Source organism: Hyperolius riggenbachi, chromosome 7 (assembly GCF_040937935.1).
Source record: "Hyperolius riggenbachi isolate aHypRig1 chromosome 7, aHypRig1.pri, whole genome shotgun sequence".
NCBI lineage: Eukaryota > Metazoa > Chordata > Amphibia > Anura > Hyperoliidae > Hyperolius > Hyperolius riggenbachi.
The window spans coordinates 40,162,732-40,179,335 of record NC_090652.1 but is presented as its reverse complement, the minus strand read 5'-3'; the positions used below and the strand labels follow the sequence as shown (position 1 = coordinate 40,179,335).

The window sequence follows — 16,604 nt, the reverse complement described above, 5'->3', positions numbered from 1 at the left end:
ATAGTTACCAGGGGCACATGTGCCCCTGCTAAAACGCCGCTATCCCACGGATAAACGGGGGTCCCTTCACCCCCCCCCCCCCCCCCCCTGCAAAATCAACGACCAGCTTGGTCGTAAATTTTGCTCTTCCTGGAGGCAGGGCTAACGGCTGCAGCGAACGGCTGCAGTAAAGGAAGACTGAGAGGGGCGGTGGAGAGGCGAGGTACGCGTCTGATAGACGCGCGGGAGGCAGGGCTGCGGCGGTTAGCCCTGCCCCAATGCGGAAGCGCTCCCCCGCTGCACCGAGGGGATTTGGGGGTGAAGGGACCCCCGTTTGTTGTAGCTGATCCTCACGTATGTTTCACAATAAAAGGTTATGTTATAGTATTTCTGTACCGGGCATTTTCAGTTGGAGTGTGCAAGTATACACCATGTAAATACATGGACCGTAAAAAATTAAAAATATGCAAATCGTCAACTAAATCATATCTTTCAGCCTGACCTGCAGAAAAAAAAAGCTGGTCTTTCTTGTCTTCATCTGACCTGGTAAATCACAAATCATCTATAACATATAAATATGAGACAAAGAACCACAAAAAGTTTGCAAAAAAAAAAAATATTTTACATAAACTTTTTTTTTTTAGGCAATAACTTCCAACATGGAAGTAAAGCCATAGTGAGTAATAATGTGCAAATGCCTGTTGCCTAGTGTTCTAAAGTTAAAGAGACAAAACAGCGATAAGTCACCAAAATGCCTTTTTGACAAACAGGAAATAGACAATATAGTAGTGATTAACTTTATCGAAAACATCCTTTGAACAGTCTTTCAACATGAAAGAGACAAAAACCATAATGGTCATCAGCAAAATCCTTTACAATAGTGTCAAAAGCTTAGTAATTAAAATTTAGAAATTCGCCTTTTAGCTACTCTTCCAACTTGGAAGAATACACACATACAAAGTCCACAAAATATAAACTTTAGAAAAAAAAAAAAGAAGAATAAAAAAAGAAAGTTATAGGGGAAGTAACTTAAGAGGAATATAGCGACTGCCATATTTAGTTACCTTTAAACCATACCAGTTTCCTGGCTGCCCTGCTGATTCTCTGCCTCTAATACTTTGAGCCATAAATCAAGTATTTCTGACAAAAATCTGACAAGATTAGCCACATGCCAGTTTCAGGTGTGTAATTGAGACACTACTATGATTAGCAGGAAAGTCAGGCAACTAGTATTGTTTAAAAGTAAATACATGTGGCAGACTCCATATACCTCTCGCTTCAGACCAACTTGTCGTCTTTATGTAGATGTGGGCCTAGTTTGCGTCCCTCTCTGTGTTACCGCTATCTAACATTGTCCCTACTGTTATTTTATTTCATTGCTGGGAACTTGCATCCCTTTTCACAGGGCTGTGGACTTGGTACAGAAATCATCAGACTCCAACTCCTCAGTTTATTGAAACCACGATTCCAACTCCAAGTAACCAAAATTGCTCTAACTCCTTAGTCTAATATTTTCAAAGCCTATGGATTTGGATCAAAAATCACCCGACTCCTCAGTTTATTGAAACCACCGACTCCAGGTACCCAAAATTGCTCCGACTCCTCAGCCCTGGTTTTTCATACTTGTATAGTCAAGTACCCACCAGTGAAATGTTGGGAACCTGGTGGACTTGCCCCTGTAGCTACAACTCTATGGCGTAAAGCCTCCAGGTTAATAGAAAAAATAAATATCAAGATAAACATGGAGCCAAAAATATTAGTCCTGCAGATAAAATTCGATACAATTCAACAAGGAAAGCATGAATTAATGCAATATATTGTGACTTTTGCAAAAACACACATCACAGCCTAATGGAATAAGCTAAGCTTAGTATTCAAGGTAGTTACTGATAGAACGAATGATGTCATCATGTGCAAGAAAATTAATGCAACTTTCTGATCGAGAATCTATGTGACCTCTCAAGTGTCGCCAGGTTGCGATTTGATACTGCACATGGCCCTCTGACATCACTTCCACCCCCCATATACAAGCTTGTACAATGTTTGCAACATATTTTACTATGATATTACTTAATGTTGGATATGTTTGCCCAAGCATGGTTCATGAAACTACTTTGATTGCTTTGAATTTATAGACGCAATGTTGTATTGTCACACCGTTCTTTCTACTATATGATCTTTGTAAGATTGAACAGTTTTGCCGTTAAAGATTCCTTTGCTGTTGATATTTTCAACAAAATAGTTTTTGAAACTAAAATGTTGGGACTCACAATGGACACTGGCAGCACAAAGAGAGAGACCAATGTAAACCAGGACCATATTCACATACTTCTGACAAGCTGGTCCAATTTCACCAAAACGCTTGGACAATGCCATCCAAACCTAGCCATCTGGACTGGCAACAATACATAGGGTGAAACTTAGTGGCAGTCGAATAATTAACTAGGGCCAAGGCATGCAATGTTTCAGAACCTGAAGGACAGGATCGGAAGGCAATGTCATAGGTGAGCAACTCAGCACCTGTCCTAGGGAAAATCAAGAAGCAACAGCAAACTCACAAAATGTACAATTTGTACCAGAGATCATCCTTGGACAGTGCCTTCCAGACTTGGCCTCCAGAATCGGCAACAATGCATGCCTTGCCAGATAGGGTGGGTACAGTTGAGTAGAGTCCAGGAATGCAATGTTGCGGATCCTGGAGGCTGGGTATTGTCCCTAGTGAGCAACTCACAAACACCAGCACCAGAAGCACATATATTAAACTTTTTTTTAAAGAATACAGGCAAAGAAAGTGCCTTATAAGCATGTCCTTCAAGACTAACAGCATTGACAGACTGACCAAACACCACCATTTCCATCAGTATGGGAGTGGTAGTATTTGAGCACAGGCTGTAGGAGGACAGGTTTGTAAAGCACTGTCCTCGGAAAGGCACACAAGAGGAGAACATTTATATTTTGGGGTCATCAGGAATAAAGAAGTGTGTCGAAGGGGCACTAGAGAGAGTGAGATAGCTGCGTCTACGTGGCCGAATGGACTTCAGTTCAGCATTTGACCTATGTCCTCAACAGTCAGTGGTGGAAAAAAAAATAATACCCGTTTAGCCATGGTATTGCTGGTGCCAGCCTTGAAAAGTCTGCTGTTCTGGCTGTATAGCAGGAGGTTCTTCTGCAGGTGTTATGAGTCCCCTTACAACCTCCAGGAGACTGAATTGGCATTCGAGCAGTCGGTGTTGTGGTACTTGGTCCAGGAAAGGTAGCAAAGCCATGACGGTAAAGTAGGAGGGGCTGCTCTGCAATTGCTGTAACTGGGTTTCATAACGTTGTAGGATGAGCTGTTGTTGCTCTATTTGATCTTTTAGGTGCTTATTCTGCTCTTTACTTTGCAGTCTTTGCTCCTGTAGTTGCTCTTTCATTTGGTTGTGTTGCTGTTGTAACTGCTGCCAGTAGTGGTTGTGAATAGTGTCCAGCTGGTTTTGCAAACTTTCAATATGCTTTTGATACTTCTCGATTAGTGCCGTTTGGCTCTCCTCTTGTATATGTCGGCTGACCAATTGCTCCTGGCTTTTTATCAATCCATATATCCCGGTCATTGCCCCTTCCGTTGGTGGTTCCGCTTCTTTATTGGCCAATGGAGCTGCTAGTCTCCTGCTTCTCTGGGTGAACGCTTGGCAGGATTCGGTGCTCTCCGGAGGCAATGGGCTGCTGGCACGTGGGCTAGGTGGATCCTCTAGGTAAGATGTTGAGGGTGTGCCTACTGAAACTTCCTCTATGCTTTCAGACTTGATTGGGCGTCTGGGGGATGGTTCACGAGGTTCCACACTTCCTTCTTCCTCTTCTTGTAAACTATCTTCAGCGCTTCTTTGAACAAAAAAAGTTACATGTTAGTTTTTACGTGCGATTAATAGGAACCATGTTTACGTGTCAAAGGACTTGGGAACTTACAGTCTGGGCTGGAGGATGGGTCGCAGGAATCCAAGTAAATTGGAATAGCGGTAGGGCGTTCTTCTGGATGCACCTCGCCCACTTCTCTTCTCCTTAATCTCTGCTTTTAGGTCCTTAATGTAATTGTCCCTCACACTTCTCCATTTGGTCTTGTATTTGTCAACTGAAACGAGAAATACATTTTTTTTTATTTTTTAGGTTCCTGGTTTCGAACCCTACACTTAAGCATCAGAATTGGTAGGAACACGGTCTCCACGATCGTCAGCCGGACATGCAAGGCCACCTGGAGAAATCCGAAAGCACGGGACGTGCCCATTCCAGACCAAAGCAGATGGGAAGATACTGCCCATTAATAATGGCAGAAGAATAATGGCCTAACAGGGTCAAGGCCATGGGCAGTAAAAGCATGTCCGGCTGCCGAAACCGATGAAGAGTGGCAGCTTCTATACATTAAAATAATAATAATTTACAAAAATATCTTTCGCTTAATATTTTTCCTCTGTACACAAGCGGCTTTGTGCCACTGCGCTGGCATGGTCAGTACTTGCACATAGCCACGCTTGTATACAGCCAATTTACACACAATCACTGGCCAATTTATTATTCAACTGCCTGTTAAAGTGAACCCGAAGTAAAAATACCAAAACGCTTAGATACTCACCTATGGAGAGGATAGACTCTGAATCCCATAGAGCAGAGCTCCCCAACCCTGTCCCCAAGGCCCATCAACATTACATGTTTTGCTGGAAACCACAAACATTCACAGGTGGGGCAATTAGTGTCTCAGCAGAGCTGATTAACTACCTCTGTGGATTTCCACAAAACATGCACTGTTGGTGGGCCTTGAGGACAGGGTTGGGGAACACTGTATAGAGCCTTCCCGGTCCTCCCTCCATTTCCTTGTTCCACTGCTGTCCTTACATTGAAGTTATGTGACTAGCAGATCGAACACCTCTTCAGGACTCCTCATGCAGGCTTCAGAAGTACTCACGTTCCCAAGTACTTCGGAAGACGAGTGGATCCATATTGTGCACGTGCGAGTCTGGGCTCACACATGCGAAGTATGGATGTATGGGAGAGCTTCTGAAGCTTGAGGAGTTGCCTAGGAGGTGTGAATATTGAAAAGGGGACAGGGTGGACCAAGGTGGCAGAGAAAGGACCCAGAAGGCTGTACAAGATACAGAGCCTTCACTTTTCTTAGGTAATTATCTAAGTCTTTTTTTTATGTCACTTCAGGTTTGCTTTAACACAAAGAACTCTAAATGCATTTAGGCATCTAGATGTGGTGCAGACAAGTTGCTAAAATTTACACAGAGCATCAGAGCGAGAAAGAAAGGGGGTTTAAGCGACTTTAAACATGCTATGGTTGTTGGTGCCAGAAGGGCTGGTCTACTGGGATTTACTGGCTGAAATCACTCACAACAACCTCTAGGATTTACAGGGAAAAGTAAATATCCAGTGAGCAGCAGTTGTGTGGATAAAAATGCCTTTTTTATGTCAGAAGTGAATGAGCAGACTGGTTCATGAAGATTGAAAAGCAACAGTAGCTCAAATAATTACTCGTTACAATCAAGATTTGCAGAATACCATCTCTGAACACACAACACGTAGAACCTTGAAACAGATGGACTACAGCCTAGGTTCTCAACATGTGGTACGTGTACCCCAGGGGGTACTTCTGATGGGTCCAGGGGGTACTTGGGCTTGATGTATTTAATTATGTTTAATAAATCTATGGTTTCAGAAAATAATAACTCCTATATAAACAGAAAAACTAGAATTTCAGCTAATTTAAAGTGATTGCAAATGCTTGGAAACAGTTTAGAAACCATTATCAAGTACTACAATTAAGTGTATCTGTATTAAGGGGTACTTGAGATAGGCTTTACCATATCAGGGGGTATTTGGTCAGCACAGGCTTTCAAAAGGGGTACATACCAATAAAATGTTGAGAAACACTGGACTACAGCAGCAGAAGACCACATGGGATGCCATACCTGTCACCTAAGAACAGTGTGCACAGACTTCCCAAATTTGGACAATGCAAGACAGGAAAAACATTGCCTGATCTTGAGTCTCAAATTCCGCTGTGATGTTTAGATGACAGAATTTGGCGTAAACAGTATGACAGGACGGATTCATCCTGCCTTGTATCAGTTAAGGAGAACCTGAGGCGAGTTACGAGGGTAAGATAACACAGTTACTGAAGAAGAGGGAAACCTCTGAACACTGTAGACTGCCTGTGTCCTTTTTGCCAGGACCCTCTGGAACATCAGGGCTCTACAGTCAGATGTCAATCCAATAGAGCACCTTTGGGATGTGGTGGATTGGGAGTTTCGCATCATGGACATACAACTGGCCAATCTGTAGCAGCTGTGACAAGGTATCATGTCAATAAGAACAAGAATCTCTGAGGAAGATTCAATACCTCGTTGCATCCATAGCGCAAAGAATTAAGCTGGTTTTGAAGAGAAAAGGGCGTCCAATCCAGTACAGTAGAATTCCTTTATAGTAAACTCCAAGGGATCAGAAAATGTAGTTAATTATATCCAGAGGTTTGCTATATCAGAGTTTACTAGAACGAGATTCTACTGTAATGGCAAGGAGCACCTAATAAAGTGGCCAGTGAGTGTGTGTATAAACAGAACCTAATAAAACCAACCCCCCACACAGCCACCCAATACATAAGCACATAGCCATTTACCTTCTCTGGTCTTCTGCTTGTTGGGCAGGGAGTCGTAGCCCTGGCAGTATCGGCGGGCGATGCCTTCCCACAACCTGCGGGTCTCCACCAGGTTCTTGTGGTCTGGGTTGGCTTTATCATATAATGCAGGGTGTGCCTGCACTGTCATCATCAGGTCCTCCACGGTGAAGTACTCCACAGTCTCCATTCTCCTTGCCAGGCTGCTTCTTCTCCGCTTGTGGTCTGTAAAAATGGCGTGGGCCAGTGAGAGATTATAACGCCCAACAGGAAGTCGTCATCTCCAAATCACGTTGAAAGTACGTTAAAAGCACTTGTGAAAATCGATTTGCATAGTGTCCGTCGGTATACGGCGTTTATGCAATGTCCGTAAAAGTCGCGCAAGGCTTGAATTTGGGTTCCGTCATCGCGGCAAATGTGTTAAAAGCTGCCCGAGTCTGAATGGTTCTCATGGAGAACATCGGATCTGTTGACATGCCTGTTGAACTCTATTTCAGAAAATTGTATAAATTTGTGACTTGCCCAAAATACAGAGGGACATTTAATCAGACACAATGCAGGTACTTGAAATAACAGCACTGGGCAGCACAATGGAGTAGGGTTTGTTTAGCACTCTCGCCTTGCAGTGTTGGGTCCCCAGTTCAAATCCCAACCAGGGCACTATCTGAACTGTCTCGATTCTATACTGGTTAGTGGGGTCTGATAGTGTCAGTGTTAGGAGTAGGTAGGGGGAGGTTAGGGTTAGTTGGCTGGATAGTGTACTGGTTACTAGTGTACTGCCTTTGACATGGGAGACCAGGGGTTGAATCCTGGCTAGGGTCAGTACTTATTCAGTAAGAGGTCCTTGGCTAAGACTCCCTAACACTGCAGGGTGGCCTCTTAAAGGGAAGGTCCAAGCAAAATAGAAAAATGAGTTTAACTTACATGGGGCTTCTACCAGCCCCATGCAGCCACCCTGTGCCCTCATAGTCACTCACTGCTGCTCCAGTCCCCCGCTGGCAGCATGCCGACCTCAGAGGTCGGCGGGCCGCATTGCGTACATTTTTACGCATTCCCGCTAGTGCAGGAACATTAACACATACATTTTTACGCATTAGTGGTTTAATGCGTAAAAATTTACGCATTGAACCACTAACGCATAAAAATGTATGTGTTAATGTTCCTGCACTAGTTGGAATGCGTAAAAATGTACGCAATGCGGCCCGCCGACCTCTGAGGTCAGCAAGCTGCCAGCGGGGGACTGAAGCAGCAGTGAGTGACTACGAGGGCACAGGATGGCTGCATGGGGCTGGTAGAAGCCCCAGGTAAGTGAAACTCATTTTTTTATTTTGCTTGGACCTTCCCTTTAAGCGCCTCCTTAGTGGCTGCAGCTCTTGAGCGCTTTAAGTCCAGCAGGAGAAAAGCGCTATACAAATGTTAGGATTATTATCTGCACGGAGTTTGTATGTTCTCCCCGTGTCTGTGTGGGTTTCCTCAGGTACTCCGGTTTCCTCCCACATCCCAAAAACAGACAGATAAGTTAATTGGCTTCCCCCTAAAATTGGCCCTAGACTATGATACATACACTACACAAATACTTAGACATATGACTATGGTAGGGATTAGATTGTGAGCCCCTCTGAAGCACAGTCAGTGACAATATACATTCTACAGCGCTGCAGAAGATGTCAGCGCTATATAAATACTAAATAATACTAGCAGTGCATGGACTTTCAATCAAGCAAGAAATGTGGGCGTCCACTATCGGCAGAAACGTTGGCGCCGCCATAGGTGCCATTATAAATAGTGGCTATATTGTGAAATTTGGCACCCGCTATATTCCACAGTATAGCCACTATTTTTAATTGTGCCAATGGCAGCACCCTATCATTATCGTAATTGCGGCAGATTGGCGGCGGTGGACGGTTCATGTCAGGCATGGGGGTATTTAAAAATTAAAGGATACCCGTGGTGACACGCAGTGGCGTAGCTAAGGAGCTGTGGGCCCCGGTGCAAGTTTGACAATGGGGCCCCCCCAAGCACTCTATACATAACAATTGATACGGCGCACCAAAACCTGCCAATGGCAACTACAGTGTCAGAGGTGCAAGAAAAGCATGGGAAACAGTTTCTTAAGGATTACCAGTATTCAAAGTATCTATAGAAGTCATTATTATGGGCACAGGACCAATAGAGAGCTAATACTGTAGTTGGGGGAGGGCCCTTCGGGGCCCCTCTGGCCCAAGGGCCCGATGCGGTCGCTACCTCTGCAACCCCTATTGCTACGCCCCTGGTGACACGTGACATGAGATAGACATGGATATGTACAGTACCTAGCACACAAATAACTATGCTGTGTTCATTTTTTTCTTTGTCTGCCTGAAAGAGTTAAATATCAGGTATGTAAGTGGCTGACTCAGTCCTGACTCAGACAGGAAGTGACTACAGTGTGACCCTCAGTGATAAGAAATTCCAACTATAAAACACTTTCCTAGCAGAAAATGGCTTCTGAGAGCAGGAAAGAGATAAAAAAAAGGTCAATAGTTCATAGATTTTAGTACTGCCATACTTTTAAAAAGTAGATTTAAACATAAAATTAAACTGTGGAATATCTGAAAAATTCATTTTTAGAAGGAGGAAGATAGATACAATTGTTTATTTCATTAGTTTATTTTTGCCTCGGGTGTCCTTTAAAGGGAACCTAAACTGAAAGGGTTCCTTTCAAACAATACCAGTTCGGAATGACAGCTCACTCCTCACATTGCAGCCAGCAAAGTCCCTGGTGGTGTTAATTACTATTACCCCTCCGAATCGTAGCAACTCGGAGGTAGAAGTAATCTGGGGTCCGACAATCACTTGATCCCTGAATTACCCATACACAGGCAGCGGATTACAGCATTGCTGCAATAGCCCCGCTGAACTCAGGCGCTGGGCGCCAAGAAGCCCTGCCTCGTCCAGCTTAACCAGTGAGACTTCAGTCAGAGCACCTGATCTGCATGCTTCTTTAGGGTCTATGGCTAAATGTATTGGAGAGACAGGATCAAAGGGACAGCCAAGCAATTTACGTTGTTTAAAATAGGGGTAGGGAACCTAAGGCTAGGGAGCCAGATGTGGCTCTTTTGATGGCTGCATCTGGCTCTCATACAAATCAGTAGGGGTTGATTCACTAAGCTACACTGCTCAAGCAGCGCAGCTGAGTGTGGCAGCGCAAAGAAAATTACTACCAACTTACTCACGCTTCCCCAAAACAAATGGCTGCTCCAATTGTCCCCATCTGGACCCTGCCAGGTCCAGTGACTTTGTAGGACGAGATCCCTGCATTTTGATTGGCCCAATAGGCTGCCTGTCACTTGACTGTGAAGCCATTTTTATGCAACGCAATGATGGCTGCATGCGTTTCTTTGCTGGTCACCATGGTTAACAATGGAAGATCAATGATTTCAAGCATCACCCTCCTTTTAACATGTCAAATCTGTCATTCTAACACAATCAGCCTGGCATAATGATCTCCAGCCTTGGGCTCGTCAACTTTCTCACCTGAGTTAACAAGACGATTACTGAAATGATCTCAGAAGGTCCTTTAACCTCCTTAGCAGTAATCCTGAGTCAGTTTCGGAACGGAAATCCGCAGCTCAGAGCAGTAATCCCGTGTCTGAGTGAGTTATATGCAGAAGCTGCTGCAGATCTCTCTGTGGTATGTTTTTTTTGCTTGTTTTGGGGGTCTAAAAGTTTGTGAAAAAATTGCACGGCTTTTAGACCCTTAATCTGGGAATAATTGTAACGCCAAGGAGGTTAATGACAGCAATGAAATGCAGTGGAAAGGGTTTTTTACCTTTCTTCAGTTAATTGTCATGGCAAAAAGGGACTAGGCAATTCATCTGAACACTCTTCATAACATTCTGGAGTATATGCAAATTGCTATTATAAAAACTTAAGTACCAACTTTTCTAATTTCCAATATTTTTGACAGTCTCAAAACTTTTGGCCAGGACTGTAAGTAAGGTGCATCTTCCTTCACTGGAGACTTACAAACTCAAGTGGCAGATTATTGCTCTCTTTCTGCCCTAAGTGTTTTCCTATCTTACAAATATTGATCATCGTTATCAGTACGGCATATATTTCCTGATAATAAAAGAACTGAACCCCGTGGTCCAATTCATTACGTTATAATCGATAGTATGCAAATTTGTACCCAAAATAAGTGTTTGTCGTTAAATACACATCAGGATATGAGAGCACTGAGCAGGTATAAGCTTACACTGCCTTTTAAAAAATGTTTTTACTACCGTCTTTCCCCGAATATAAGACACTGTCTTATATTCTTTTTGGGGAGGAAATTAGTGCTAGGGCTTATTTTCGGGGGTGGGAGGGGCTAGACGCTATGTGTATGGGGAGGCTCTTACCGCACCTCCCTTGTGGCTGCGTCCCCCTCTGTTCCTAGTAATTCCTCCGGTGGCGGCGGCAATGTAATAAATCTGTGAGGGCGCCTGGGACTAATCAGCCGGGCGCACATGATGACAGGAAGAGAGCGCCAGCGCAGAGCCGGCCTAGCGTACTGCGTGAGGGTCAAAGGGCGCCCTCACAGATTGATTACAATGCCGCCGCCACCACCGGAGGAATTACTTGGAACAGAGGGGGGCGCAGCCACAAGGGAGGTGCGGTAAGAGACCACACACCTCCCCATACACAAAGCATCCCCCCAGCTAGGTCTTAATTTTGGAGTACCGTAGGTCTTATATTTCAAGCACGCTTGAAATATAAGGGAGGCCTTACCGGCCGGCGTTCAGGGGAGAAGGGCGTTAGTTAGGGAGGTGACCAAGAACCCAATGGTCACTCTCAGTGCTCCAGAGGTCCTCTGTGGAGAGAGGAGAACCTTCCAGCAGGACAACCATCTCTGCAGCAATCCACCAATCAGGCCTGTATGGTAGAGTGGCCAGACAGAAGCCACTACTTAAAAAAGGCACATGGCAGCCTGCCTGGAGCTTGCGAAAAGGCACCTGAAGGACTCTCAGACCACGAGAAACAAAATTCTCTGGTCTGACCAGACAAAGATTGAACTCTTTGTAATGAACGCCAGGCATCATGTTTGGAGGAGACCAGGCACCACTTATCACCAGGCCAACATCGCCCTACAGTGAAGCATGGTGGTTTCTGCGGCAGGAAGGAACTGGGAGACTAGTCAGGATAAAGGGACAGATGACTGCAGTAATGTACAGAGACATCCTGGATGAAAACTGGGGCGACGGTTAATTTTTCAGCAAGGTAAGCAACCCTAAGCACACAGTCAAGATAACAAAGGAGTGGCTTCAGGACAATTCTGTGAATTGGCCCAGACTTGAATCCAATTGAACATCTCTGGAGAGATCTTAAAATGGCTGTGCACCAACACTTCCTATCCAACCTGATGGAACTTGAGCGGTGCTGCAAAGAGGAATGGGCGAAACTGGCCAAGGATAGGTGAGCCAAGCTTGTGGCATCCTATTCAAAAAGACTTGAGGCTGTAATTGCTACCAAAGGTGCATCAACAAAGTATTGAGTGAAGGCTGTGACTACTTATGTAAATGGTATTTTCTCAGTTTTTTGTTTTTTTTATAGATTTGCCAAAACCTCAAGTAAACTTTTTTTTACGTTGTCATTATGGGGTGTTGTGTTGCAGAATTCTGGGGTGAAAAAATGAATGTAATCCATTTTTGAATGCGATACGGCTGTAACAAAATGTGGAAAAAGTGAATGCTTTCCGTATGCACTGTATACAGATATAGTATATGCGCACATTGCTCCAGCCTTGTACTGCTTGCTTGGCAGTTGGAAATAGCTGTTATTTCCCACAATGCAAAAAGGTTCACAGGCAGAAAACTGTCAGGACCATGGTTCATGACATCACACTGTGGGAGGAGTTTCTCCATTATATCACCCACACAGACCCGCCGATGATCTATTTTAGAAAAGGTAAAGATTTCTCATGGGAAAGGGCTCCTGACTGGGATGAAGTTTAATCCTAGGTTAAAGTTCCTCTTTAAAGTGCACAACATGCCAGCTTATTTCTGGTGCTGCTATTCTGTGCTTGCCTACCACTGGAGTTACACAGGCAGCGAGGTCTTACCTTGGGGCGGTGCACTGGTGGGTGCAGGTTTACTGACGGCTTTGTCTGAAACACAAAATGGCAGCTGATCAGTCAACTTGCAGAGCAGGTGTACAGTGGACAGCATCGTTCACAAGAAACATACAGAAACCCCCCCCCCCCATGCTTTCTGCCATCCAGCAGAGACGATACACTACAAACACACAGACAAGGCAACAAAGGAGAGGGTCAAGAAGCGGCACATGAAGGTCCTGGAGTGGCCTAGCTGGTCTCCAGACCTTAATCCAATAGAAAATCTGTGGAGAGAGCTGAAGGTTGGAGTTGCCAAACATCAGCCTCGAAATCATACTGATGGAGAATATCTGTAAAATGCCTCCTGAGATGTGTGCAAGCCTGGTTGCCAACTTCAAGAAACATCTGAGTTCTGTGATTGCCACCAAAGGTTATGCCACCAAATACTAAGCCATCTTTTGATAGAAGATAAATACTTATTTCGCCCATTACAATGCACATCTAGCTCTGACTTTGTGGCAATGGGTTTTTGAGGGTTCCTTAACAATAATTCTACCTCTCTTACAATAAACCTATCATTACAATTATAGACTGGTCATGTCTTGGTCAGAGGGCAAAGGAGCAAAATCAGCAGGGGGATCAAACACTTGGCTAGGACTATGGCTATCATTCATAAAAGTGTGTTCGGTAAAGAAATTCCGGGCGGGAAAATACTGCATTCGGTATTTTAGACTTCTGTGTGCTCATTCATAAATATGTGTACAGTTGCGATAGCAGTGCGGTAGGCTTGCGGTAACACTAGAAGCTGCCTGAGTTGATACATTTTCTCCGTGTTCTGCTCTCACTGCTGCTGCCTGGGAGGTCTGTCTCCATTAACTTAGCATGCTTATCGCCACATCCAAGGGAGCGATATTCCCCGTCCTCATACCACTTGCTCTACTCTTTATGAATTGACATTTAGTGACATTTGTTAAGCTAATCACCGCACAAGGCGGTAATTTATCGCTCTGCTCGGGAATGTCAGCTTTTCATGCGGAAACAGCTTTTATGAATGGAGATTTTGCTAAGTGCTCGGTAAAGTCAGCTGTTTTCAGCATTACCGCATGCGGGAATGCTTTATGAATGATAGCCAATGTGTTTAATTTAAATTGCAGGCACAGGTATGTTATGTTGGGTCCTGTGGAAGGGCAATGCAATATTTAACCTCTTGCCGACCGCGTCACGCTGATGGGCGTGGCCGCGGCGGAAGCCCCAGGACCGCCCAACGCCGATTGGCTTAAAGTCCTGGGGCTCGGTTTTGCAGATCGTGCGCACGCTGCGCGCGCATCTCCTGCTTGGGGGGCGGAGCTCCGCCCCGCCTTAAGTCTCCGAGTGGCTATTGCCGCTCGGGAGACTGTTAGACGGCGTGATCGCCGTCTATTTACTCTGTGCAGCGCTGCGATCAGCAGCAGCGCTGCACTGGGGACAGCCGTGTGACACGGCTGTCCCCCTGGGGAACAAGAGAGCGATCGGCTCTTATAGGCAGAAGCCTAAGACAACCGATCGCCGTAATTGGCTGGCTGTGGAGAGGGAGGGAAGGTGTTTAAAGAAACAGTTTTTTTATTTTTTTAAAACTCGAACAATAATATTTATTATACAAAAAATAAACATAGGGGGAGCGATCAGACCCCACCAACAGAGAGCTCTGTTGGTGGGGAGAAAAGGGGGGGGGGGAAATCACTTGTGTGCTGTGTTGTGCGGCCCTGCAGCTTGGCCTTAAAGCTGCAGTGGACAATTTTACTAAAAATGGCCTTGTCACTAGGGGGGTTTAGCCCTGCAGTCCTCAAGGAGGTTAAAGGACAACTGAAGTGAGAAGAATATGGAGGCTGCCTTATTTACTTCCTTTTAAACTATACCAGTTGCCTGGCAGCCCTGCTGGTCTATTTGGCTGCAGTGGAGTCTAAATAACACCAAAAACAAGCATGCAGCTAATCTTGTCAGATCTGACATTAATGTCAGCAACACCTAATCTGCTGCATGCTTCTTTAGGGTCTATGGCTGAAAGTATTAGAGCAATATAGCCAGGAAACTGGTATTGCTTAAAAGGAATTAAATATGGCAGCCTCCATCTCCCTCTAACTTTAGCTGTCCTTTAAAGATGCAAACTTTCTTGCTGAAATTATGACTTTAGGGTCCATTTACTGCTTTTCAGTGCTGTGGTGTTCAACGTCACACTTTCTTTTCTACTGGGATAAAGCAAGCTAATATCTCCCCCTCCACACAATCGCTCCCTGCCCTCACACTGCTGCAGATGGCAATTCTGGTGTACTACAAGAGTCTGGCAGTGACAACTGTTCCCCAGTGTGGTGCAGGCAATGATCTTATAAGTGTATGCAAGCTGAGAATGAAGGAGACCAACTCCCCTCCCATACAAAGATCTGCCAGTAGGAGGGGTACATTTAAGGCCACCTAACAGCTACTTACTTGTACTGGCGCTTTTGACAGGTGGCGCCACTTCCAGGGGTTCAAAATCTTGTGTATCTAGAAAATAAAACAGCACCTATTCTATCAATTCATACCTAGCAGGAGAGGTGCACAAGGGGCCACACAGAGATTAACACTTGTGTAGGTGTACACTCCAAAACCTAATAAGCATATTCAGGAGGGAGGGTCTGGCCAGACAGTGTACACTCCAAAACCTAATAAGCATATTCAGGAGGGAGGGGCTGGAGTAAGGAGCTGGCCAGACAATGTACACTCCCACCGCTAATAAGCATATTCAGGAGGGAGGGTCTGGCCAGACAGTGTACACTCCCACAGCTAACAAGCATATTCAGGAGGGAGGGGCTGGAGTAAGATGCTGGCCAGACAATGTACACTCCCACCGCTAATAAGCATATTCAGGAGGGAGGGTCTGGCCAGACAGTGTACACTCCCACAGCTAACAAGCATATTCAGGAGGGAGGGGCTGGAGTAAGGAGCTGGCCAGACAATGTACACTCCCACAGCTAATAAGCATATTCAGGAGGGAGGGGCTAAAGGAAGGAACCAGACAAAAAAATGGCGACCTCTAAAGAGTAAAAGGTACTTGTGTATTATCCCGTCTAGCAGGACAGCTCATCAGTTAGACAGGCTTAAAAAGTGTGCACTGTGTTTCCTTAGCAGCCGATTCACCACAGATCAGCTGCTCTGTTCTGCACAGCTTTCCTCGCTGCACAGTGTTGTAGCTTTCTCCTATAGCTGCTCCTGTCCCGAAGTCACAGCATGATGCATCCAATTCATCCCACCCCTGTCCCTACTCCCCATACTAAAATCAGCTGCCCTCCATGTGGTCACCATGCAGCATAGCTCGCTCCTCGCTGCCCTGTGCTCCCTGACCCCTCCTCCCTCACACCCGTCGCCCTCCTCCCCGAGCCCCGTTATTACTGGGAGATATGCCTGGCCGAGCACATGCTGCAGTATGTGTACCAAAAGGAGAAGCCGAAGCAGGAGGAATGCCTGTAGCTTCTCGTTTCCATATTCTCTCCCGACACACAGAACTCCTGCCCTGACCACCTTGCAAAAGTATTTAGCCCCTTGAAGTTTGGAATGATGTATGATTTTCGTTCCACTTCTCACATGTACACCACTTTGTATTGGTCTTTCACGAGGAATTCCAATAAAATTGATTCATGCTTGTGGCAGTAATGTGACAAAATGTGGAAAACTTCAAGGGGGCCGAATACTTTTGCAAGCCACTGTATACTGCACTCAATCCAATCATGCTGCAAGAGCAGATAGGGAGGATTGAAGGGAACTTGTGTTGAATACACATTTCAAGCCTGTCTAACGGCCTAGCGGTTCTGCTAGACGGGATAATACCCAAGTACCAAGTAAAATACTTTTATTCTTTTATTTTCATTAAAAACTGACATTTTGCATAAGGTTGAT

The 16,604-nt window shown here is 45.1% G+C and overlaps 2 protein-coding genes across 3 annotated transcripts in view; both read right to left on the bottom strand.

The window, feature by feature from the left end:
• Positions 1-16,604, bottom strand: part of LOC137524267 (nuclear factor 7, ovary-like) — a 63,942-nt gene that overhangs the window by 12,137 nt on the left and 35,201 nt on the right. Inside the window, exons 10-11 of the mRNA XM_068243939.1 lie at positions 15,159-15,215; positions 12,705-12,749 (exon numbers count right to left, since the gene is read on the bottom strand). Coding sequence (XP_068100040.1) covers positions 12,705-12,749; positions 15,159-15,215 — 102 coding nt within the window. The remainder of the gene's footprint in view (positions 1-12,704; positions 12,750-15,158; positions 15,216-16,604) is intronic.
• Positions 1,725-6,836, bottom strand: LOC137525487 (zinc finger protein 853-like). 2 transcript variants are annotated; one of them, XM_068246606.1, is made up of 3 exons: positions 6,626-6,836; positions 3,922-4,084; positions 1,725-3,837 (listed from the first exon to the last, which is right to left on the bottom strand). In XM_068246606.1, the coding sequence occupies exons 1-3, from the start codon at positions 6,810-6,812 to the stop codon at positions 3,078-3,080; spliced, it is 1,110 nt and encodes a 369-aa protein (XP_068102707.1). In that variant the 5' UTR covers positions 6,813-6,836; the 3' UTR covers positions 1,725-3,077. The 2 variants fall into 2 exon arrangements, with proteins under 2 accessions (XP_068102707.1, XP_068102708.1); XM_068246607.1 differs by having other exon boundaries at positions 1,725-3,834.

Coding starts and splice junctions, on each gene's coding strand:
- LOC137525487 (XM_068246606.1), bottom strand. CDS start 6,812: ATGGAGACTGTGGAGTACTTCACCGTGGAGGACCTGATGATGACAGTG. Junction 4,085..6,625: donor CAAGCAGAAGACCAGAGAAG/GTAAATGGCTAT, acceptor TTCTCGTTTCAG/TTGACAAATACAAGACCAAA. Junction 3,838..3,921: donor CCCATCCTCCAGCCCAGACT/GTAAGTTCCCAA, acceptor TTTTGTTCAAAG/AAGCGCTGAAGATAGTTTAC.